The sequence below is a fragment of the Chamaea fasciata genome, unplaced genomic scaffold, assembly GCF_029207755.1.
Source record: "Chamaea fasciata isolate MVZ Bird 193981 ecotype frontalis unplaced genomic scaffold, bChaFas1.0.hap1 SCAF_13, whole genome shotgun sequence".
Lineage (NCBI taxonomy): Eukaryota > Metazoa > Chordata > Aves > Passeriformes > Sylviidae > Chamaea > Chamaea fasciata.
Window position 1 is genome coordinate 20,739,514 of NW_027094098.1, and position 25,730 is coordinate 20,765,243.

The window sequence follows — 25,730 nt, forward strand, 5'->3', positions numbered from 1 at the left end:
ATGCTGGCTTTTATCATCGTGACGGTTCAAAATACAGAAGCTATAAAAATAAGAATCTACATTTGTACAGTCACATAGTCATCTAACCATGATTAACCCACGAGCTCTTGCTGATCATGCAGTTACCCGCACAGACAAGGGCACTGAGTGTCGTTTAACTGGTCCTCTTTAAAGGTCACACCTTTAATTAATTTGCATCAACATTCCAAATGACAGGTCTAAATTACTATCTTAAGCTTCTACAAGCCAAATGCAGATTCTCCCTGCTCTTCACTCCAGGCTGCCTTGGTTAGTGCTTGGGGTCTGGGCTGACCTCAGGGAGTGCTAGTACGGGACCTACGTGAACCTTGCTCAGAGGTGCTGGGCAGCAACCAGCTCGTTTAGCTCACAGCACACATCAGTCCCCAAGGTCTGCTTCTGTACTTTCAGGCCACCCCTTCAGCTGTGCCATGCTTGCATTTAGCACTCCACCATGAATGGCTGCTGCTGTATTCCGAAACAACAACCGACACAGCTACAGACAACAGCACCTCTCTGCTGCAGAGCAGAAGATCCAGCTCCATGTCGCTTTGGGATGACTTGATGACACTGAGGCACCAGGAACCAAAGCTGCTGCGCTGGTAGCTGGTTTCAGTCAAACTGCTGATTGTTGCAAAGCGGGATTAGAAAGTGGTATTGGTCTGGTTTTGTTTGCCCTAGCTCTGCAAAGCACACTGAGAGCCTGCTGTCTCTACCACATCCTAGCAGGCTAGCCTTTCCCAGAGTTTTTCCAATGATTCGGCATCAGCATGTCTAAAGAGCTGTAGGGCAACTCCATGTTACGCTGCACAAACCAGTGCAGCAAGTGGCACAGGGCACTTCAGCAAGCCTGTACACACCCCCAGCAGCTCTGCTATGCCTTTCAGGTTGTTTCACATCCTGGCAAAGTCATGAGGGCCATAAAGAACCTCATGACAACAGCCTGCTGTCCTTCACCAGAACGAGGGCTCGGGCCCTGCATTTGTTATTTAAAATTTAAGAACCCTGTCTTGAATGCCTGCAGAAGGGCAGCTAGTAACTCTTCCCTTCAGAGCCTGGAGTCAAGTCCTTGCTCTCAGCATATGAGGGGGAGGATGTCCGGTGTTCTGCTGGACAGCACAGGGCAGCCTGCAGAGAGCCTCTCCCACCCAGCAAGGAAAGGGAAGTATTCCCTCAGCACCTGTCCATGGGCAGTTTTCCTCAGCAGGGAGGTGGGGGAAGCCAGCCAGGCTGCCTTCCTGAAGCCACTGCCACCTCTCCCCTGTGACTTCATCAAGGACCAGCAGTACTGCAGCAACTGCTCCACCTTTCCATTCCTTCCAGTGAGGGGAAGGCTGATGGAAACATGGGTTAGTTACCTGCTTCCAGGGCCCTATAATCATGGCAAGAGCACTGTCAATATCTGACATCTAATTCAACTTCATTTCCCTGAGCGCTGCCACCATGGGCTGAGCAGAGAAGGGAAGGGATATCTTCATTTTGGCACATAGGCAAGATCATGTCTTTTTAGAGAGCCTGATGGGAACTAGAAAGCTTTTTTTCTCTGGTAGATATGGAGCTGAGTGTTGGAGAAGGCAGGGTCAAGTCATGTCCACATTAGTTCCCTGTCATTTGCTTTGATCCAAACATTTTCAAGATTTTGTGCAGGGCAAAGCACTGTCTGATAACAGTAATTGCATCAATGTACTCCTGGGTTTGGGACACCTTATTAGACCTCTTCAGCTTCACTTGAAAACACTTTGAAATAACCTTTTTCCTTACAATCTCTTTCTTGTACAGAGAAAGAGGTGAGCAGCAAGACAGCAATATTTATAAAAGGCAGAACTGGGAGGGAAAAGTCTTGAGAAGACCACAGAACTATCCATTTGAATCAGGCTGCTGGAAACAGCCTGCTGAGCACTACCATCCCAACCTTAGCGCTTTACAATCACAGCATTGGTTTGTCAAACAAAGTACCACAGCACATACCTGTACCGCTCCTCCTGCAGGGTCTGCATTATTAATGTGTAATCCCTCTGGTAGCGAACCTTAAGGTCCTCAAAGGATTCTTCCAGTCTTGCCTGTGTCTCTCGGATTTCTTGAATCTCATGCAGTATTGCATCAAACCCTGAGCTCTGCATATCCAGAGTGTTTGTTTTGGAGCTGGAAGCTCCCACAGGGCCCCCTGTTGTGCTGTTGGCTCCCACTGAGCCTGACGTGGCACTGGAGCAATCCTCTTCACTGCCATATTTTGGGCTTGACTGAAAGTTCTGAATAACACCTAGAGCCTTGCCTCCTGTCCCATCTTCCTGGCCTTCTTCTAAGGAGTCTTTCAGATTAGCAATGTTGTCTGCACTCCCAAACTTGTTCCTTATGAGGGAGGCAATCTCCCGGGGTTTGGAAACCACAGCTCCTGCTGCTGAATGCGTGGCCTGGGAGAAACTGGAAAGTCCACCTTTTACACTGTCTACCACTCCCTCACTGAAGCCAGTGACTTTTGCTCCAACGTCCTTCAAACCCTGATGCATATCCCTGAAGACATCCTTTGGCTGCCGAGGGATCCCATTCTGTTCAATCTCTCGCAGCTTTCGATGGTAATGTTCCAGTTTCTTCTGCAGCTGCAAGATGGTCTGGGCTGACTTCTGATTTTTCTTCTCAAACACTTGCTTAATGCGGGCACTCTGCTGCTTGTCTGCGTTGTTGGCCAATTTCAGGTACTCTGCCACGTTGTCATCACGGGCTGTTTGCTCAATTTTGATCTGCTCTGTCAGCTTCAGTATCTTCTGCTGCAGGTGTGTGATGGCCACTTTCGTCCGCTGCGGATCTGGGGTCCCATCTACAGAGTCTGCGTTGATGCTGCCATCAGTGCTGGAGGCCACAGCACTGGATGTCTGCGCCAAGCTGCTGACTTCCAACCGCTCAATCTAAGCACAGAGAGAGAGAAACATGAGTGCTAATCAGCAGCTTCACCAGCAGAAAAGCTTTCCTTCTTTATGCAAATCAACTTGGCAAATGGATACAATTCCGAAAAAATGTACCTTTTTTCAGCTGCCCAGGGAGCAGTATCAATCAAGAGAGCTTCACATATTTTACAGACATCCAGAAAAACTTGAAAAAAACGCAAAACCTCTTACACCTGACTCCACCTAATTGCCTCAAACAATTCAAAACTCAAGCACAAATGTGCAACAGGGCACCCTAGTTGGCACACCAAGCACTCCAAGATATCAGTAAAAGGGCAAGGTTTCAACTAGCTAAAGAGTGAAGAGATGGAGAAGGTAACTGAGAGCAGAAGCCACACAGTTTAACTGTACAGTACAGCACCCCCGAGTCATTCCTAATGCTTCAGGTATTTGAACAGCAGCAACAGTGAAACCTACAACCGATCTACTACGGTCAGTGCTTTTAACAGAAAAATGGAGCCTGAGAGGCACTTGAATGCACACCTTGCCGCAGCAAACCCTGCGAGCAGGTGTTTCCGAGTGGGAGGAAAATAGCGAGTTTCAAAGGACAAACCGCGCTTAAAGAAAAGAAAAGAAAAGAAAAGAAAAGAAAAGAAAAGAAAAGAAAAGAAAAGAAAAGAAAAGAAAAGAAAAGAAAAGAAAAGAAAAGAAAAGAAAAGAAAAGAAAAGAATTTGAACGCTGTTTCAGCGCAAAGCAAGCCGCCAAGTACCCGCCGCGAACCCGGGAAGGAGCGGGCAGGCAGGTGCGGCCGCTGCTGACCCAGGCACTCCTCGCTGGAGCCGGGCACGCTCCGAACCCGGCCAGCCCCAGGTCGGGGCCGCGGTGGTCCCCCGGCGGAGGAACGCCCGCGGGGCCCCCGGCGTACCTTGTCCCGGCGGGGCAGCAGCGCCCGCTCTCCGTGCATGGCTCCCGTCCGCTGCCGCGCACGGCCGGCTCCCGGCGCGGCCCGGCCCGGCCCGGCCCCGCCCGCCCCCTCGCGGCACGGAGGCCTCGCCGGGCCGGGGAGCCCCGAGCCGCAGCCGCCCGCGCCCCGCAGGCCATCCCCATCGAGGAGTTTTACCCCGAACGCGCCGCCCGGGGCCCGCGGCCGCTGCCCCGGCGCGCAGCTGGAGAGCAGCCGCGACTGCCGCCGTGACCGCCCGCTCCGCTCCCGCAGCTCCCACCGGCACGGCTGCCAGCTGACCCACAGCTGCTGCCCAGACGCGGAGCCGTGTCCGTGGTTGTGAATACGCGCTTTACGAAACAAAAAAATGCTGTTACGGTTAACTGCACCCTCTCTCTCGATACATCATTCCATATCGAATGTAAAAAACCGGCCGCGGCCGGAGGTCAGCCAGGCTCCTTCCCATAACCCTGAGGTTCTCAGTTTGCTCTCCCACCAACAGGAAAACCAGACACCTTGAAAAGCAATTGATTCATTACCTAGAGGAGTTCAGCTCTGGAAACCACAGAATATAGTTTCTCAGTCTGCTGTGACTCCTGAAATATCAACTGCTGGCTTAAGAGGGTTTAGTTGTAGACACCCTGGAACTCCGGATAGATCAATGGAAAATCGGTGCTAAGAATTAATATTAACCAGCAGGACTAACACTATGCACGAAATCAGTACTGCAGAGAGAACATGCCGTCTCCGAGATGTAGGAACATGCATTTGCAAGTCATACACATTTGTAAAGATACCTCTTCTTGGAATTTTAAATTTCATTAATATTTTTCCAGGGCTGTCAGTGCTCAGATTGCTCCCTATGGCCTAGACGAAGACAAAGACCCTGCCTGTGCAGGGCATGCCTGGCCTGGGAGCATCACCCAGCACCCATGGCACAGCTGGTCCGTGCCTCACCCACAGAGCAGCTCTGCCAACCAGCTGCCACTCCAAGAGCAGCACAGAGTGTCTGGGAAGCACACCAAGACAGTCTTATTACTGTTAACTGCCTATGAACCAAGCGCTTCTCAATCCACTCATAACAATCTCTACCTCCTCCAGAGCAACGACGTTTTAGTATTCAATGGCAGATGAAGAAAACCAAAAGATCCACAGCTTTGATGCAAAACTCCCACAATTTAACTTTTTTTTTTGGTAAGTTTTTTTTTCTAGGTAGCAGTAAGGGCGAGTGAGTGTGGGACTGACCAGGTATCCCAGAACCAAACAACTGCTCATCGCCAGTTCTTCTGCAGCCCAGAGGCTCTGAGCTGAAATCTGCACAGATTAATGTCAGAGAACTACCGGGGCTTCAACATTACTTTGCAGCGAACAGTTTCCATCAGCTTAATTTACTCCAGGTTTGGTCTAATTAGTGTATGTGTTTGGATAATTACCATAAATTACACTAATAGTACACTCTTCCTCTCATGACGCAAGTTTTGTGAGAGAAAAATTTGGTAGAAACCTTCTCTTCCCCCCCCTTTTAAAGTCACTTGACTTCAGCAAATCTGCCCAGGTCATCTACCTACACCTGTGGTAGAAAATGAACTAGAACAGCAGTAATAGAACAAACCATGTTGGGATAATTGCTTTATAATTACCAGCTGTGTGGATATTGTTGTGAAATAACAAAAAGGGTTCTTTCCAATTCAAAAGGAAAAGGCTGTGCAAAGTGCAGTTCTGGAACAGAATGGAGATAATTTAAGTACTTTGTCCATATCGACAAGGCTTTGTAAAGGGAAGACTCAGCATAAACTGGGTCCCTGGGAAATGCTGATGACATATTATTGAATTTGAGATGATGGTCAATCTGACCAGAAAAGATGCTGGCAAAATAAATACTCTAATGATCAATGCTTGTATAAGAATAGGGGTTACAATTCAATAGTCAATCTTTCATGCAATACAATTTTCCATTATATTGACAGTCCAGTTAAGGGGAGCTGTGTGACCTCCCACCAGGAGATACACTGAGAACTGCTTTGGCATTATGCCACAAACCAGATGAAATCATCTGAGGGCCTTATGTTTTCTCCCTCTCAGGATCTTACCATATTCTCAACTGTTAAAGCTCTCAGGCTTTCCCTCCTGTACAAGCTTTCCCATCCTCTGCGTGCTCTATTCTGCAGCACACAGCCCAGAAAAACACCTCAGGATTCTGTGTTTTGGTGCTGCTGAAGATTAAATACAGTAGTTCCTTTAAACGTACTTCACCCTCCTAGAACTCCTCCAGTAAAAGCACATACTGGTCATTCACCAAGAAGATGGACTGTTGCTTATAAACACTCAGGTCAGCTGGCCTAAGCAAACAGCAGCTTTCAGAGCAAGCCTGCTGCAAGGGGGCAACTCCTGCTTTCTCCTTCCTCCCCTTGTGAAGCCTGGGGCTTCACAGGTGTTACTGAAGATTGTCGTGCTACCTACAATAAACACATACAGGGCAAAGTGAGAAAGGGGAGCTCAGAGTGAGACTGCACAGTCCTGGAAAGGAGCTAACAGCACCTGAGGTGCCTGAGGTAATCACCTTCCCAGTGACTGCACACCTGACTGGCAGCTAAAACTAACCATGAAAACATCCAGAAGTTGTTCTGCTTCCTTTTCCCACTGTGCTGAAGGCAATACAGTCATACAGGTAGAAAATCTATGAGACTCATAGAAAGTCATAGGTTTTAAACTTCCTGTTTGGAAACACCCCTCAACAGCACCATTAGCACACGGCAGGTGCAGGGATGGGCACAGGGACTTGGCCAATCCCTCCACACTCGGTGGACAGATGGTCCCCAGCCTCAGGCAGGCACAGGAGCAGAGGCTCAAAATCTCTGATGACAGTTACAAGAGACCTGGTCTGTTAGTAAGACCTCTAATTAACGCCTTACAGGAAATAAAAATCACAGGGGGGAAACCCCCCACCATTCTTTGTGCCTGACCACACCTGCAGAGTAACAGACCCCCCAGGGCCCACTTTGTTGGATCTGCATTAAAACACCTAAGTGCACATTTGAATAAACACACACAGAATCCCCAGCAGGTACAGTGAAGAGATATCTAAACATCACAAATTACTATGACATACCCTTAATGGATTAAATGCTATCAGCAGCTACGAGTCACCTCCCTGCATGACACCTGCAGCACGTGACTCCTGAAACACATGGGTCAAGGTGGCACCAGCCCCACTGTCTCATGAGCAGCCAATGCCCTGTTCCTCTGGATCCAATGCAGTCACTGCGTATGGCACAACTTACCACAGGTCCCAAAGGAAACAAACAAGTGTCACAAACTCCCCTGCCTCACCCACTTGGGTGATACAATAAGCTCTTTATTACCTGCAGCTGATTGAAACTAAGAGTCTGTTTTCCTAATGTTTTGCTTTTTAAAGGTTGTTACTGAACCACAGATCAGTTGTGGTTGGAAGGGACCTCTGGACTTCACCAACCCCCTGCTCAGGCAGGGCCACCAGGACCCTGCTCCCCAGGACCAGGTCCAGAAAGCTTTTGAGTATCTCCCAGATACTACTTCCACATCCTACATTTGTGGTTCTGTCTGTAACAGAAAGTTGGATCTGCCCGTCTGCTGCGGCATTGCCACACATCTGATATGACAACTCCATGGGTCACTATTCCTAGTCGCATATTTCTATGATTGCAAATCCTGTGCAACAGTAAGGGAGAATATTTCTGTTCATTCATCTCTCAGGTAAATACAGACAGAAGATCTAAATACTGCTGCACTGAACCATCCCTAGAGACAATTGCTCACTCACACGCAGATTCATTTACAAATCCACCTTCCACCTTCCCTCAGCAAGTGCTCAAAGTGCATACATGCTTCCACTCTACAAAACATCTGCCTTGGCTTTGCTGTCAAGAAAAAGGAAAAACAAAGAACAGGTGCAAGTGTGATTCCTTGTGATACACTGCAGTTATCCTGCAAAACTGTACTGACCGACTGAATCTTCAGAACCTGCGGCAGCTTTGCTTTTTAACAGCTCCAGCCACTCACCCAGAGAAACCTACGGTCATCCTTGACAGCTACTGTTCTGAGCTGTCTCAAGCACACTTCTACATCCAAATACAAATTAAACCTGGCTAAGGAAAGCACACAAACAGATGGACAGTTCAAGGAAGTCTTGCTGTGTGTTTTTCACAGCACAGCTCATTGTTTAGATTATAAAATGGGGGGGTTCTGAAAGTTGTACAGCCTTTGCCTATGGGCAATTAACTCTCAAAATGGTGGGAAGATCATCACGGGTATGGGTAAAAGAAAAAAACTGTGAGAAAACAAAAAATGAAAAATTACTCTGAAGAATATCCAAGAAAAAATTCCTGTACAACACCTTTGCCTGCCTCAGACAACAGCTGGAGCAGGGAACCAACACTGTAACACCAAGAGGAAATGGCTTCACACCTTACTCACAGTATTTAAATAGTCATGAGTGATGACTGCTGCAACAGGAATGCGCTAATGGTACATCCGCCAGCCCAGAGCCCCACAGACCTCGATCTGCAGAGAGGGAGAGGGCAGCTCCCTGCCCCGGACAGAAGGGCTGTGTTGCCCACAAAGGGTCAACATTTCACACATGCTGGAGTGCGGTGCATGCAACTGGGCATTCCCCTCCTTTAGGGGCGTCCAAGGCAAGCAGCTCCGCGCCTAACCGTTACTGGCACAGCCTCGGGACAGACAGGACAGCCGCTCCCTCTAGAGCCAAGGTGCGAGCTCACTGGGAACCAAGTGGTAAGGCGCTCGGGGATGTTCTTACTCCTTTCCCAAATGTGGTTCACCATCAGGCCCAAGACAGACAGCAGAAACGTCACTGGAGGGAAAGGTGACCTGAGACTGCTTCACTTGGCACTGGTGCCAAGAGCAGCATCCCCCCAGCAATGGTCCGAGGCACACAAACAAACCCTCAAACTCAGCTTGGGATTTGGTAAAGCCAGCTGCAGGGTGACTTGCCTGTGGCCTTGTACCTAATTCAATATGAAATGGAGATGTGACTTCATGTGCCACATATCAAGTGCCCGAAATAGTTTAGCTGTAAAGCAGCCAGCTGTCTTTTCCTCAGAGCTGTCAGCAGCAGAAATTCTTCCCAAAGCAGACCAGTATTCAGCTGCAGCCCTCATCGATGTTGGGAGCAACGATGAAAGATGCTGCTGCCACGCGGCATCACACTCGCTGTACCAGAGCAGCTTCTGTCACAACTAACACAACACATTCCACAGGGGAGCTCCAGCGAAGCCGTGTCAGTGCAGGCAATTGCTGGACACAGATGCTTCCCGCACAGCACCCTGCTGTCGGCACAGGGGACTGCAGTGGGCCCCACGCGCTCCCCCTGCTTGACTCCACCTGCCTCTCGGGGAGCAAATGTTTCGCTCACTAACTGGTTAAGAGGGAGCTGAAGCTACAAAGCTGACCCCCAGCTCTCCCAGCTGTGGTTCAGGCACATCAGGCATCCCTGACACCTCCCAGCCCAGTGTGGGGGGCTGAGGCAAGGAACACTGCACAAGCTGTTCCCTCAAGCAGGACTGGAACATGTGGGACCAGGCACCAGCTTGGCCCACAAGTACTTATTGACATCCCAGAGACAGAAGGGACTGACACAATGCAGTGTAACATCTCCCCTAAGAGGTTGTCTACGGCCCCTTTAATTCCTTTTAAAAACAGCATTGCTGCCAAAGACATCACCTTCTTGACCTCAAATTTCTGAAATCTTGAGAAAAGATATTTTTGAGCACAAAAGAAGTAAGGCTTGCTGGCCCAATTCAGTAATGGTTTCCTAAAGCTAGACTAGTCAAGCAGAAAATCATCGGTGTTGACTGAGTAAACAGGGCGACATCGAGGGTGAGGGAAGTCCAAGGGAATGGATACAACAATCTGATTAGAAAAATAGGAAAGAACTGAATTATACAGAAGAGCTCGTAGGAGATGATAAGGGATGACACAGCAAAAGATATGGCCAAAATAACATCTACGGATATTTATTTTAGCAGCTCTTGACTTTTAATCGAGGGAGGAGTGCCAATCAGGCCAGAAGTTAAAACAGTAAGGATAGGAAATGAGGTAAAGCTGAACAAAAGTTAAGCAGAGGAAGGAGCAGGAGAGGGTGGATTAAGAAACAAGTTATTACAAGCTTTTATGAGAAAGGGACTATGTAAAATGATGTGTGCTTTTTTGTTTGATTCAGATTTTTTTTAAAATCTCATCCTATTTTTCCCAGTGTTTGAGTCACATCTCATTACCTGAGAGACAAAATTATTGTTAACACTTCCCAGAGAGTAAAGCAGTTTTGGTTTTGGTTTTTTATGCTTCAAGCTGCTATCTGATGAATAGAGATTATTATTTTATGTTATATATTAATTTGTAAAGAACAGAGTTTAATTTTATGGTTGCAAGTTAACTTTGACTTGCAAAGCATTGGAGCAAACTGGGTTTGAAGTGTGGAAGGACAAATGCCTCTGCATGATCTTTCTGCACAGAACAGCCCTGCGCAAGAGCAAAGATTCTCCCTTTTCTGCGGGATGCATCTCTGCTGAGGTTTTACATGCACATTCCCTCCACGTGTTTAACCTAAAGGGCTCCAGCAACTCTACTTCTACACTTCCTTCATTTCTTTATTTTTAACTATAGAATTTTCTGCAGGTACAACACAGTGTGGCCATAACCAAAACTCCTCCCTGAAGTTTATGGAATCAAGAGTTCATACAGTATTAACTATTCCAAAGCAACAGGATTCATGCCTCCTGTGAATATATTGCTTTCCAATTCCCATAGAGCGTTTATCGAAATATTGTTTCCTTATTTAAAGCCTTAGTAGTACAATATACACATCGTATCAGCTAAGATCACACTTGTCACAGCTATGCAGGATAGCTGCTTCAGACTCCTGCTTTGTTCAAAGGCAGCTTGTTTGCCCCAAGTAGAGGTTCCTGCATTAGCACCAGCCAAATCTTTAAGACCACTCCAAGTGGCAAACTCAGCTTGTCAAGGACAAGACACTATGAGCATGAACATGCCCTCCTCAGGGCCCCTGGCACGTGGCACAGAAACCTGCAAGAGAACGGCAAGCAATGAGACATCAGAGAGGAAGACACATTCAAGGGATGACGAGCAACCAGCAGGGTGAGGCAACAGGGCACCTGTCCAGAAATCCACAGGGAACACTGAATTAGGTAAATACTGAAATCACTATGCTGCTTTCAGTATTCTTACAAAAGCTAAGAATCCTCATTGAGAACTCCCTTTAGAGACAGCGCTCAGTGCAGCATCTCCTCAACACACGGTGGAAAGCTGCTCAGGCTACCCTGCTCTGGCCTAGAGAGAACAGAACATGGTATCCTGTGCTCACTACTCCTCTCGTCAGCTCGCAAGGGGTGATGCAGTAGGCAGAAGTTAGGTGTGCCAAGATGCAAACCACACAGAACTGTCCGCCTGGGATGTGGAACACCTGTAACCCCCCTGGCTTCCCTGTACCACCGCAGTCTGTACCTCTGCACATCAGCAACAGGCATTTTCCTGAGAGCCACCCGTGTGTCACTTTTCTTGTGAAGACTAATGAATGCAGTGAGACTAAGTACACATACAGAAGACACTATTTTCCCTTGGGAAAATCTGTGAGTTAATGAAATAAATGCATTAGACATATGTGTTTCAAACACAACAGGAATACTATTCAACCGGTCAACCATGTCTTCCGCAGACTGTAACACACCCCAGGTAAACCATCACCTATGGCAAAAACACAGTTTGGATCCCAGATTTCTTTTTTCCTCAAACACTGGACCACAGAGCACGGGAGAGCTAACTGCAACAATTCAAAGAGAAATAGCTTCTGTTTTGCGTTGCAGATCAGAGCATCAAAGACCTTACTGTCTCTCTTCAGTATTTAATAAATGGGGGAGGAGGGGAAGATACAGTTTACTGTTAACTCAGACTGAAAAAGGGTAATGCTGAGCCACACAACTCAACGAAACCAAAGTAAAATACTTAATCATTTCTGAAGGTCACTGGGTCTATGGGAGGCAGCACTCTTTTTTTTTACCTGGAGAAGAATATGGTTCTGCAGTTTGTTTACTACTTCCTGGAAATACATTTTGCACAGCTAAAAACAGCAAAACAAGAAGTCACCTTAAAAAAGCTACCAGTGCAAATACTTCTCTGTGATACTGGGCTGCATCTGCAGCATCTGCATCTCCCACCTCTTTCATCACTCACTGTATCATACAAACCAAATTCCAAAACAACAAAACTAGAAAATCCCAAAAAGCAGCACCATATTCGATCTTGTTTATGGATTCCAACCCTCACTCAGACAGGAGCCTTTTTGCGCTTCCCAGCTTCAAAAGCAAAGAAAAGCTACATTAAAAAAAACAACCACTGAAATTCAACAGCAGCGCCCAGAGGAAAAATGCAGCGCGTCCAAGGCTGATGCACAAAACGAGGTCAAGTTCTATCGGAGATTTAAATAAAACAGCCAAACACGACAGCTACAACCGTTCCCCCGCAACCTCCTCACCTTTGCGGGCTCGCAGAAGTCTCCTTCACAGCAGACGCAGGTACAGCAGCACCACATAAACATCACGGAGCAGCCATGGGCAGCGCGGGCGCTGGGCAGTGCCCGGGCGGTGCCGCCGGCCCAGCATGGCCGAGCGCCGGGCCGGGCTCCGGGCTGAGCGCCGGGCTGGGCTGAGCGCCGGGCTGAGTGCCGGGCCGGGTTCCGGGCCGGGCTGAGCACCGGGCCGAGTGCCGGGCCGGGTTCCGGGCTGGGCTCCGGGCTGGGCTGAGCGCCGGGCCGGGCTCCGGGCTGAGCGCCGGGCCGGGTTCCGGGCTGGGCTCCGGGCTGAGCGCCGGGCTGGGCTGAGCGCCGGGCCGGGCTCCGGGCTGAGCGCCGGGCTGGGCTGAGCTCTGGGCCGAGCGCCGGGCTCCGCTCCTCGCTCCTCGCCCCGGAGCTCTGCCCGCTCCGCGCTCCCAGCAGCACCGGGACGCGGGATTTAAAGCTACAGGGCTTCCCAGGCGCTGTGCAATGCCTGACACTATACCTTTGAGCCAGAAAAATAGTTCAGGACAACAGACAGCCAAATCAGGAGCGGATCAATACAGTGTGACACCGTTGTTCCTCAGCAACACAGCATAACAGACCTGGGAGCAAAGGCCAAGCAGAATTGACACTGGAGATTCAAAGATGCACAGCTGGACATAAATCCACCTATAAACTATAAGCTCTAATCACAGCAGTGCTGAAACACTCCTATTTAATATTCACTAAACAAAATTTTCAGAATATTAATGTGATCTCCTGGAAGGCTGAAGCTCTTAATTAGAAGGTAATTTTCACAGAAGGACTCCAGTACACAGCAGAGCCAGCACAGACAGCACTGTTACCACAGCCAACTTTGGGGCAAGAAGAAACCTCTTATCCCCCTAACCTCAACTTCTTTGTCAAAGAAAACGTGTTTTACTATCATGTTTTGAAGAGGCAAAGCAACGGCTCATCACCCTGAGCTGTCTGACAGCTCTGACACACAGCACCTTATGCCACCCAGCCTCACTCATTCGGACTCATTTGTAAAAAGCCACCCTCACCCCCACGGCTACTTCTCCGCTTGCTCTTCTTTGTCTCACTGATATTCTGTTTGTAGCAAATACTATCACCCACCCAGGGCAGGGACAAGATGATCAAAAGACAAGCCATACATAATCTAAGTTTGGGATCTTCAGAACCATTCGAATTTAGAGTATGCAAGCTGCCCCCAAGGCTGAAATACCAGGAGCTGCCAAACCTGACAGAAACGGAGTGGCCTTTTGGGAGTCCCCCGCTGCATGAGTCCTGCAGCGTGTCTGCCACCGGTATCAATACAAGGACTGGACTCTCCCATTTTAATTTATGTCCATCCCTTTGAGGCAATGACTCTTTGACACTCTGACAGACATCACAGTGCTAGGGTTTGGTAGGTTTGTGTCTCTCTTTTATAATTTTCTTCACCTGCAGTAATGGCTAGGTAATGTAAAAAAATCCTGCACTGAAATGTTAATTCATAAAATATAAACTTCAGGATGTACCAGAGGAGAAACTCCTGACTGACTCAAATCACAGGTAATGTGGAAGAAAATATTCCTATATAATTCAGTTATAATATATAGTTTACATATCTTATAATATATTATCATAATATTATTACATAATATATAATTATATATCTTATAGTGTATATTTAACTGCAAAATTCAGTTTTCATTAGAAAAAAAAAGAGAAGAGGAATTATAACCCAAAAATGTGTTCTGTAAGAACCAAAATTAGAGGACGAACAGCTGACAATCCATTGTCTCAAATTATATTGGTATGTCAGATGCCATTTCTGACAAAGCATTAGATGAAATGGCAAGTGCATTGTACAGGGCATTTAGAACAAACAGGAACTGAGAATGAAAACATTCCACAGAGCAGGAGAAGGAACATCTGATCCATGAAGGAGACGAGCCATGTTGGGGAGGAGATATTCAATGATACAGCCCTAAAGGCATTTGCGTGGTCATTCCTGCGATGTCAGAGAACAGGACGCGGGGAACAATGGATGAGGGAAAAGGCAAGAGGAAGGTGGATCTCAGAAGAGACTGTGGTGCGATTCTGTGGGTCGGCTGCAGTCCCCACGCCCCCGATGCCGACAGGTGTCCCTGCCGCGGGGAGCTGGGGGAGCAGGACCAGCCCTGTGACAGCACTGCCCTGCACCTGCTCCGCCTGCTCTGCACAGCACCGGGGGAGCTGCTCCTGGCGGCGGCTCCGCGCCTTGGGGACAGCCCAGGACGCAGCACTGCGGTAACCAAGGCCGAGATGTGCAAAGAACACCAACGGAAACCACAGCTGGTCACAGGATCGTGGACTCCAAGCTGCAACATACTGCTGTGGAAATGACTGCAAACCCCAGAAACTACAGGAAATCTAATTCAACTGACATTTGCACTACTATTTCTCTGTGGCTATTTTCAGGGTTAAATGGTAAAAGGTCTCTAAAAATATATCAACTTATGGGATTAGTATTAGATATTGATATTCTCTGACTATGGCTGCACTAACAAACACATTCAAGCCGTAAAAAAGGCTCTTAAACAGAAACACTGGCATTAGTCGCTCACCTGTACCAAACGAGGACCCCAGCCCACATCTGCCCCATCTCTGTTATCACCCACTCGTCCAGGCCATGCAGCAGTCTCACCACAAATGCACTGACCACACTGCACAACACTGCAGAGAGCACCTGTCTTCAACTGCTGCGCCCCAGAGCAACAGGGAGCAAGAACCAGGCCAAGAGGCATCCACCCTGCTGCAAGAGTCTAGTGGGAAATCTCTACTGAAAAACCAGTGTCCAGGCTGAATGCAGAAACTGTGTAATTTCTATTCTTGTACAAGTTCAGAGCACACACTGGATTTGGAATCACAGTCTAACACAACAGCAAGAAATTTAGTGGAAAAAAAAGAGTCTGTCTTTTTTTCAGAGAGCTGTTTCAAATTCATATGGCAGATTTTCCTCTCAGAGAGCAGTTATTTATACTGAGAAACCTTCAGACGCCCAAGACATTTTTTTCTGTTAACAACAGCAAATCTGCCTTACTAGAGGTGAGAGTGAAGGATGGTGAAATTGCTTGTGCAGAAAGAATGCCATTACACTTACTTAGGAAGCAGTTCATGTTGGGTCCAACCCAGTCTGATTCACATGAATTTTACCACTATTCAGACAGATCATTTCACCATATAAAGCAATAAACAAGTCCATGAAAATCCATGAAAATATGCTCATTAGTCTACTTAATATAATCAGAGAGCCTTCACAAGTTTTATTGCTACAGAGAAATAAAACCAAACCCAACCTACCAGGCTGAATCTCACCACCATTAAGAGGACTCTGTCTCATTCACCCAAAAGGAATCACCCATGCTTTCCTCAGTGAGTTCATATGACAACAGAGCACTGGTGTCCCATGCTCTATACCCACAAAGAAATAAAAACGTCATAAAAGAACATCCACAGACACTCTTCCATGCAAACAACACTCAAACAGCTCTGGCACATCGCAGTCCAGGAGCAAGTCTGAGCAGGTCTCACTGCTGCAGGAACTCCAGCAGCACTGCCACCCTCACCTGCCCTCTGTGACACCCCGACACAGCAGGGGACAGTGGCCACTGCAGCTGGAGCCAGATGATGGCACCAAGCCTCAGCTACGTGGGGGAGTACAGACATTCCAGGAGCCTCAGCCAAGAACCAAGTCTCCTAACTTGAGCCAGCACTGAAAAGGGCAGGGAAGGGATGGGGCGCAAAGCACCCTTCCCTGCTACAAGTGTCCTCAGCGTGGAGATGCAGCCAGCGGCAGATTGTAGCTTGTTTACATTCTAGAATATTGCTTTCGTGAAGTTACCCAGTAAAACTGGAGAAAGGAGACTAATTGCAGGGGCGGGGGCAAATGAGCTTCGATGGAGCTCAAAAACTTAGGGAGATAGATGCTCATATGACCCCTGTCACATGATGAGAACTCCTTCCAGGACCCCTTAAAACCAAAAGGTTTTGGGAAAAAAAATGAAATATGGTAGGGGCTAAATCCATTTACAAGGAAAAATCTGAATGCTGCCAAATATTAAGTAATGTAAAACATTAAGTGAGAGAGTGAGAAACTCACAGAAAATTCAAGTTTCAAGTTGCCTTTATTGACTAGAACATAGTAGAGACAGTGAAGACTTAATATCCCAATGGCACTCCTGGATCAATAACCTCAGTGACATGAGGCCTCTTGCACAAGGCTTCCTGCTTAATTCTGTGGTGATTAGTAAGTTCCTGCACAGTTGCAAGACCCCAATAACAGATCCCAGGTCTTGATCCATACTAAACCCCAAACTGAAACCCACCAGACTGATCCCACACTTACTGCCCAGGACAAGGGCTGAAGCCACCTGAACATTCTGCTGGCGTATAGAAATTATGAACCTGTGTGTGATTATAAATGCTGCAATAGCCTAATCGTATGAGGTACCATTTGGGCCAGAAGCACTTTAAGCTAATACATTATTTAACATTTATCTTCTAATTTAAGATCCTAGACTTCAAAGTCACTGCACAGAGCTGGAGTTTCCCTCTTTTGTACACGCCCATTGGAATAAAGCCCGTTTTGACTATATTTGTCTTTTGCAGATTTCCCTCAGAGGATGCTCCACACAGGACTTGCTTTCTTTTTACTAGTCACAAATCCTTGCCCCAGTTTTAATCACCAGAAGAAAACCAGCCTTCCCTTTCTCTGCATCTATTTCCAGAAGTACTCAAAATGCTTCCATTAGCACTTAAGAGGGACAGGGGGAGGTGTGGAAGTGAGAGAGAGAAAGGTTAATTCATAAATCCCGTATCTCACAGCACTGATGTGAAATGTGGTCATACTGATGGAACTTTTTATAACCAGTTCAGCACAAAACCACCACTGTGAGCCTTGCAGCTAAGACGATAACACAAAAAAGCTGGATTTTTAAAATCAAAGTACTGGTCATTGAAATAGAGTATGTACCATAAACCACCTGAAACCAGATTGACTAAAAACTTTTTTTCCTTTTAAATAGATCTGTCAACACATATCCAGGCATCTTAGCCTGACACTGATAATGTCCCCTATAAAAATATAAGAACCCTTCCTTGTAAGCAGCAAAAAATCCAAAAAGCTTGTGGTTTTCCTTCTACTCCCAGCTCACCTTTGAATTCTGCCAATGGCTCTACACACTGGGCCGGCTGCTTTGCAGAGCTACCAAAAGAGCACAAAAGGTTCCCAAATAAAAATAAAATAGTTTGAATGCTTTTAGTATTTTCACATTTCTTTGTCCCAACAATGCAGCTCTGTCCTCTGGGAAGGAGGGCGCTCGGGCCGAACACAGAGTGTCCTTTTCCGCCTCCCGTCCCCGCCGCACGGCCCTGCCCCGGCTCTGCAGACACCCGCGGCCCGGACAGGGCCATGCCAGCACTGCCAGAGCCCCGCAGGAGCCACAGCCCGCACGGGCCACGGCAGGGGGAAAACGGGGAGCTCAAACCAGCGCTGGTGACAGCAGCAATCCCAGCAGGGGCTGGATTGCCTCTGCACCAAGGGGACGGAGCTCCTGGAGGGTTCACCGCTGTTTTCTTCATGAAACACCCGATTTCACTTGACCAAAATATCTCCAGTGAAATATGCAGGTAGACTTTTAAAGACCAGCAAGTTTCTCTCCTGAAGAACAGGGAGTTTCCTAGAACTGTCTTACCGCCCTGATAAAATGCAGCCTTTAAATGCTAAGAGGTCTTAAACACTACTAAAACTTATCTCAGCCATATTTCTTCTGCTGTTCGTATTCCCTGTTGTTCACTGAATCCGTTCACAGCACTTTCTGACAAATTCTCCACATTCTGTGCTGTTAGGGACAAATTCCAGAAGCCTTTGCAGAGGACTCCCATGAGGAAGCCAGACCTTAAAGCTCCCTGGAAGAAATCACCATAACTGGAGAAGCATTAACCCTACTCCTTAAAGACATGGACTTCTGTTATCACAAACCTTTTTTAACCACCAAACGATTCAAACCACAGATTCTTTGCATTCATGGGGAGTCTCCCAGTACGCAATTTTTACTGCCACATCCAGAACAGATCAAGCATTTAAAACAAAACCAGCATCTCAGCCACGCAAGCGAGTTTCCTTATTTTAATGCTGAGCACAAGCTGGGCCACAAACGTTGCTTGCTGTGGAGCAACAGCAGCAGAAAAACCCCTAAATTACTCTGATGAGAGGATGGACAGGAGACACTTGATTTCATTCCCTCGGTGTCACAACATACAGCAGCTTGCTGACTGAGTTTTTAAAAGCAAACTCCAGCAGCATCAGCAAACAGACACGCAGAGCCTGGGTGTTCAGCGGTGACCCACAGCTCTGCCCAGCAAACGAGGCACATCCACAGCCCCAGTACAGCTGACATCCAAGAAAGAAGAAAGCCCCAGGACGTACGGTTCCAGAGGCAGGCAGCGAGTTCTCCATGCTGAGTGTGCGGCGAGGGCAGCACGCAGCGCGAGCCCCAGCACCCCTCCACTGCCAAACACGCTGCACCACAGCACTGCGCTGGCAGAGCCCAGAGCCGGCCCTGCTGGGCTGAGCTCTGCCTGCACAAGGCAGGACCCTGTAACGCGACGCTGTAGTGCCCTGGGTGTCTTGGCAGGAGCCCCAAATGCGTGTTTGAAAAAGCAACTGCAACCCTGAACAAGCGAGGCATGAATGCGCTGCAAGCAGAGTCACCGAGGCTGCTAAAAATACCTCATCCCTGACCCTGTCAGGAACACATCTCAAGTGAGAGTCTAGTTTTCTGAAGCATAATAAAACCAAAAAGCAAAATAGTTCTGCTGGCAACCATCTTGGAAGTTTATTTAAAAAAACAAGCAAAGCCTGAACATACTCTTGAACAGGAGAACACCTCACGTTTTATTTCAAGGGGAATACTGCTGAGTTGAAGGACATGCTTTACACCTCTTCTAGAGCTTCAGGCCAAGGTGCAACCTCAAGATCTTTTCCTCTGCAACCTGCCAGAGGAGATTGTTGAGGGTCCTGTTACAGGTTAAGGAGTCAACTGCAGACAAATCCAACCCGTGCCCTGCTGAAGGCGGCACAGACACCTCGTGCACTGTGCAGTCCCATGTGAGACAGATGAACGCCCGTCACCCGGCTTGTGTCCCGCAATAGGTGTCCTGAACCAGTCAGGACACCAGAGAAAAACAGAAGGAGCTGTCAGACTGGAAATGGCTGAAAAACACACTGCACCTGCTCCACCCCTCCAGCAAGACAGACACGAGGCTCTCCCGGGGAGCAGGAGGAAACCACATGCAGAGCCACAAAGCACAAGGGGCTGAACTGATACCAAGCAAGATCCAGGGAAAACACTTTAAGATGAGGCTTGTATTCCATGCCAGTTGGAGTTACATGGCAAATCCCACCAAAGCACCCTCTCTCTTTACCAGCTGTGCAATCCTTGGCATTGTTCTCACAGAGGGAATCACGCACAAACACAGCAGGATGTACTGACAGGCAGCACTCGCTGTCCTGCCTTCTCTGTCCTGACTGCCCCACGACTCTCTCCATCCCAAAATCTGGCCTCAAAGTAGGCAAAAAAACTTTTCCATAAGTACCTAGTTGTTTTCTGCTCCCTGACTGGAGTATTCCCACACATTTTAAATGACAACTGTCATTGGTTAGTTGAAAGCAGCTGCTGCAAAACAACAAAAAGTACCCCCAGAGGACAACACATAAACCTCACCCAGAAGACAGTCCAGAGCAGCGCATGAAAATACCCTCTCATAAGCAACTTAGCCGAATAATTGCTGAAAAGTGTCTCAAGCTGTTAAAAATAGAACCAATTTCTGCACTGGCAGATGGAGTATCAGTCAAAATATCCACTGAGCCACTTGAATAATTAAGTGTTCCTTCTCCATGGCATAACAAAGTAGCTAAAGCAATTTACTGCCCTTTCTAGAAATGGGATAGAAATATTGTTTGATAATTTTTCAGCAAAGAAATGAACAACAGTAAGGTTGACAGCACTGAGCAGCAAGCCTCTAGCTGAAATGTGGCAAAGTCATCAACACAGTTCTCTACATACAGAGAATTCAACCTCTCAGGTAATTACCTCCTGCAACAGAAAAGTCATTTAATCTAGAAATCAGGTTTACTCAGGAGAAAGCAGAAAGAACTCTAGACTGGGGATCCTCAGTGACCAGAAAGACAGAATTTGACAGAGGGACAGAGGGCAGCTGATGCACAGTGAGGTTTGAAAAAAGTCTATGTACAGCTTTTGAACAGCTACACGTAAAACGCAGTCTTCATGATAATACAAACGCTGTATTATTGCCCAAACTGCTTGTATTTCACAGAATCAAGTTTTTCTTTTCAACTCTTCTTAGCATTTCATAGAATCACAGAATGGTTTGGGTTGAATTGGATCTTAAAGACCATCTAGTCCCAGCCCCCTGTCCCTGGGGCAGTTTCTTTGGGCAACATGTGCCAGGTCCTCCGCAACCTCACAGTCAAGAATTTCTTCCCCATCTCCCACTTAACCCTGTCCTCTGATAGTGTGTAGACATTCCCCATTGCCCTGTCACTTCATACCCTTATCCAAAGTCCCCCTCCAGCTTTCTTGGAGCCCCTTTAGGCACCGGAACCCTTCAACAAATTTAAAGTACCTTAAACACTTTTTCTTTCTAAATTTGAAAGTTAAATAATGTCAAATTTCCCTTTACCTTGATAAAACTATTAATTCTGTAAGTTAAAAAAAAAATACAAGGTCATATTCCAGATGGATGAATTAACAAAAACATCATGTAACAAACACTGTAAGTGGAAACCTGGCCATGCTGGGCCAGGACATGAGCAGGTAAGAGGAGGACGATCATTGAGCCATGTCCAAGTGTACTAAAAATTTTCCACGAGATGAACTGTGACAAGAATTCAGACACGACACCTAGAAACTACAGAACAGCCTGAGTGCAGTGCAGCACGCGTGTGTGTGCTAACACTACGAAGCCCCGGCACCGCACAAACTCCACCAAGTGCTCACTCCATGCCACATCAGTCAGAGCCTCTCAGGTTCTGCACAGAGCAGCAGACAAGCAGCTGAGCTGCCACTCGGGTCTCTCTTCTCCCCAGCTTCCCCCAGGCTCCCTGACCAGCCCCACCAGCAGGAGAGACACGTCATCTCCCAAATCCAAGCAGCCAGGGCCCACGGGAAGCTCCCCGGCCTCTGCTGGAGCAGGCAGTCCCTGGTAACCCAACCCCATCCAGCCATCAGCATGAATGTGACCACGGCCCTGTGAGCACTTCTGCAGCACAGCCAGGCAATGGGCACTCCAAAAACCCACACCGACATGGGGCAACAGCAGCAAAGCAGCACACACGGACTGCACAGTACCTAGTGCAGGCACTTCCTTAGTTAAAAGCACAACAGCATTAAAGTTTATCCCTTCATTACCCTGTTTCCACCAATATAGACATTTAACCCGGATTCTGAAAGGATACAATTTCAGTATTTACCAACGGTTAAACAATAAACACTTGGCTGACTAAATTCCAGCAGCTCTCCAGTGACACCTGCAGCAAGGTCCACTCTCTGCATTTCTGAGCAGCAGTAACAAGTTCCCTATTTCCCAAATTTTATCAATATTAGGATAACATGAAACCTAGCACAGTCCTGATTTTCAAATACCTAACAAAATAATTAAGTCTGGTCTCATGTAAAAGGATCCTTTTTGAATCTTCACAGTTCTCCTGCCTCCATCAATACAGAGGGATAATAAACCCACCGGCACAGGCTGTCAGTGAAATGCTAAAGCTGACCTACTGTCCTTCACAGTTATCCACAGTTTTTCCCACACGATGAATGAAGGCATTCTCTTGGTATTTTACATTAGAAAACTCTCAAAGACTATGTAGAAATTAAGTACTTCGTGAAGAACTAGAAAAGATCAACATCTCAATGGTTTTGAGAACGTTTGTAATGCAAAAACATGTGCCCCTCCAAACCAGACATCACCAACAACCACACTCTCTACATGGGAAGGATTTTCTTTTAAAGCAGATGTTAATAATTTGTTCAGTGTGAAAACCAGCTGAACGACAGCCGATGAGTTCAGAAACCAAAAACCTGCAGCAACTAGCTTTCTGGTTTGGCTAACCAGCCACACCACAGGCATTTGCTTGGAGAAACCTGCAGCACTGAGGCCACAGAGCTCTGTGGTGCCCAAGTCCTGCCAGTATTCCACGCAGCCTTGTAGAGGAACACCAATCCAGGGACTCCTCATCTGGGCCTGGAAAAACAGGAGATTCAGCCACACCACGTGCACTGTGACTGAACTGCAGCGGCCAAAGAAAACTCCTTGCCCAGCAGTTTGCAACCCAATTTTTTAAATCTACAACAGCACAATGCCTTCTTTGCAGTCTTCAGCTTTTTTGCTCTCTGCTGGCATGAAAAGCAGTATTTTCTTCCTCTTTACTTTTCATGCAAACTAGTAAAATCCTATATTCTTTTTGGTGGGCAGAAAAGAAACTTTAGTCCCACTCCAATACAGTAGTTCCACACACCGATTACCTTTGGGCGCCAGTTCTGCACCATTATTGCACGTGCTTTGCAGTTCAGGTGGTCCAGGAAACACCGTCTCCCCATCAACCTGAAACTCTTCATTTCCTCTGCCCCTGTTGCCAAAGTCAGCAGGCTGAAATAATTTATTACTGATGACAGAAATATTTCTTTCCCCTGTAAGTTTTTGTTCACTATCAACAAGACCCTGGGAGCTCTCACACCACAGTGTGGGCAGTGGGTCTCAGTGCACTTCCAAGGCAGACATGCCTGAACAAGCACAGACTGAGCCTGCACAAAGGCCATCCTGTGCTAACTGAAGCACTCCTTCAAATTTCCTTTTCTTTGGGAGAAGTTAGTTGTTCTAGAACGGAGACTTTTACTGGTTACAGACTTTCCAAACACGACTTCAGCGTTCACAGGCTTCCAAGAGTTAAATAAGACCACAAAATGTGCAGATAATGCAGAGAAAATATTCTCATGCTGTTTAACATTTACCAAGGGCACTCCAGAAAAAAAACCCCAACAAAACCCCTCTTGCAGCAGAATTTCAGTTTGCATTCTGGTGATCTGGGATTCCATTTTTGCTAAGTGTGTGCTCTTTGAACGCCCTATCACACAGCTCTAACAACAGCACATATAATATGCTGCTGAAACATTTTATTACTCATATTTCAAATTCAAATACAATTTTCTATTTCATGCATACTAAAACCTTCACAGCAAATCTTTGAAGGACAAGAACCTTGCTTCCTTCACAATTCTTCCTGTCTATTTTGAATTGTCTCAAAGCTGAGAATTTAAGAAAGGAATGTTTTCAATGCTGAACCCCCTATTCAAATACCAATTGATTTCAGGGAGATCCAAACCATGTCTCAAGATAGGAAGAAATCAAAACAAATAAACAAAACCACCAACAAGAAAACCAACCAACCAAAACCAAAAAACCATCTTTCTCCTTTATTTTTCCTGTCCATAGGAATAGTTTTTGTAAAGTGAGCAAGTCAGCTCCCTCCACGTTGGGGACACTGAGTAAATGAAACAAAAGGAGAATCCCATCTTCAAACAACCAAAACCCTGTGAATGAAACATCAACCTCTTCTCTGCTCAAACACAACTGTTTACAAATAATCTCTCATAAGAATTATTTTGAAGGCCATTGTCACATTCTTTGTCACAAGAGGGAGTCCCAAACTGGATATCATGTAAATTTTGAGAACCAGCTCCTCTTGAGCCCATTATTTCATTTCCCCTGAATTTCCAAGGCCCTCCTCCAGCATAAGGGCTTTTCTGTCCCTTCTGGAAAGAACCAAGTTCATGTGTGCATCTTTAGGGATGACTGTCACATGCAGAACAGAAAAACTTGCAAAACGAGAGCACTCTTCTCTTCTCTGACCCTGAAGAAATACTGGCTGAAGAAAGAGCCAGCTGGTTTGTCACAGTGAACTGAAGGGAAAGGGGCAAATTCTACACAAGCCAAAATCTCTACAAAGGACCCCTAAAGGTAAGTAATTCAGAGTAAAGATGCCAACACTTGCAATGCTTCTTTTGATCTCTGACGGGAGGAAATTCCAATTGTTATTGCCATCCAGTGACATGTAAGCACCTATTATAAAGTATGATGATCTTCTGTAAGCCGCCATAAGCCGCAGAATTTCATTATTACAAGGAAAGATGCATTTATGTAAGCTGCATTCCCCTTGTAGCTCAGAAGGTCCCACTAGCTCCAACTACCCCACTGGCCTTTTTCGGCCATGGGTACAACATTATCACTTCAGTTCCCTGAGCAGGGCACATATGAAGAGCCACACGGAAACTGCATGCCTGCTGCTCTGTTAAATATGAGAATCAGGCTGAATTGCATCAAATTTCCAAATCTTCCTCTTACCTCTAACTTTCCCCCACTATTAAGTGTACCCAAGCTACACCAGGTATCTGCTCTGAGGAAAGTTTTACCAGAACTCTGTCAGAGCTATTATTTGGCAGCGAACAGATACATTCTATCCCATTGGATCTGCCCCAGACCACACCAAACTCAAGAGGTAAGAGACCTGAGGAAGCTGTGGCAACACAACCAGAAGAAGTTCTTCTACCTGTCTCAGTGACAAGGAGAAATGCAGCCTGTGCTGTCAAACACAGTCACCCCGTCACCTCCACACAGGCGAGCTTCCTTTAGCTCAGCTGTTCCCAGGCTACTTCGCACCAAAGCTCCTCTCCCATAAATAAGCTCCACACACACCAGTGGCAACACGGTGACAGTTCAGATGCTGATAAATCCAGATTGTACTTGAGAACAAAAGAGTTTGGCCTGAAATTATTACCATTTTAATGTGCCGGTTAAATGAATGGAGTATAAATCACAGTTCACAAAAATTACTTTTTTTGGCTTTTTCTTTCTTTAAATTGAACTTAACTGCTCGGTTCACTGCAATCTTTCCCAGGCAAGGAGTACCTTTTTAAAACAGGGATACACAATAACTTACAAAAATGTCCTCAAATACAGTTCAATTTGTCTCCATTATTCTCCTCTCATAAACCAGCTAAAACATCTGAACAAATCCAAGTTGCGTAACAGCTGGATACAGCAAGGGATTTCTCCAAATGCAACACATCAGCAACAGCACTTCTTGAGATCTTGGGCGACAGTAACTGCAGGGCCTCCAAGGACTTCCAAACAGTACAAGTTTGAACCAAAATACTCTGAAACACTTTGGATACTTAAGGAGGGAAGAAGGAGAAAAAAAAAAAAAAAAGG

General features: G+C 46.8%; 1 protein-coding gene across 6 annotated transcripts in view; it reads right to left on the bottom strand.

Moving 5' to 3' along the window:
• TMCC1 (transmembrane and coiled-coil domain family 1) overlaps positions 1–25,730 on the bottom strand; it is a 67,507-nt gene that overhangs the window by 10,918 nt on the left and 30,859 nt on the right. For 4 of the 6 annotated variants that reach the window (XM_066195757.1, XM_066195755.1, XM_066195758.1 and 1 more), the window contains one exon: positions 1,987–2,921. In XM_066195757.1, the coding sequence (XP_066051854.1) occupies positions 1,987–2,921 (935 nt within the window). Of the gene's footprint in view, positions 1–1,986; positions 2,922–3,826; positions 3,898–12,389; positions 12,447–25,730 lie in introns of those variants that run through there. The other 2 variants (XM_066195759.1, XM_066195760.1) reach the window with 2 other exon arrangements.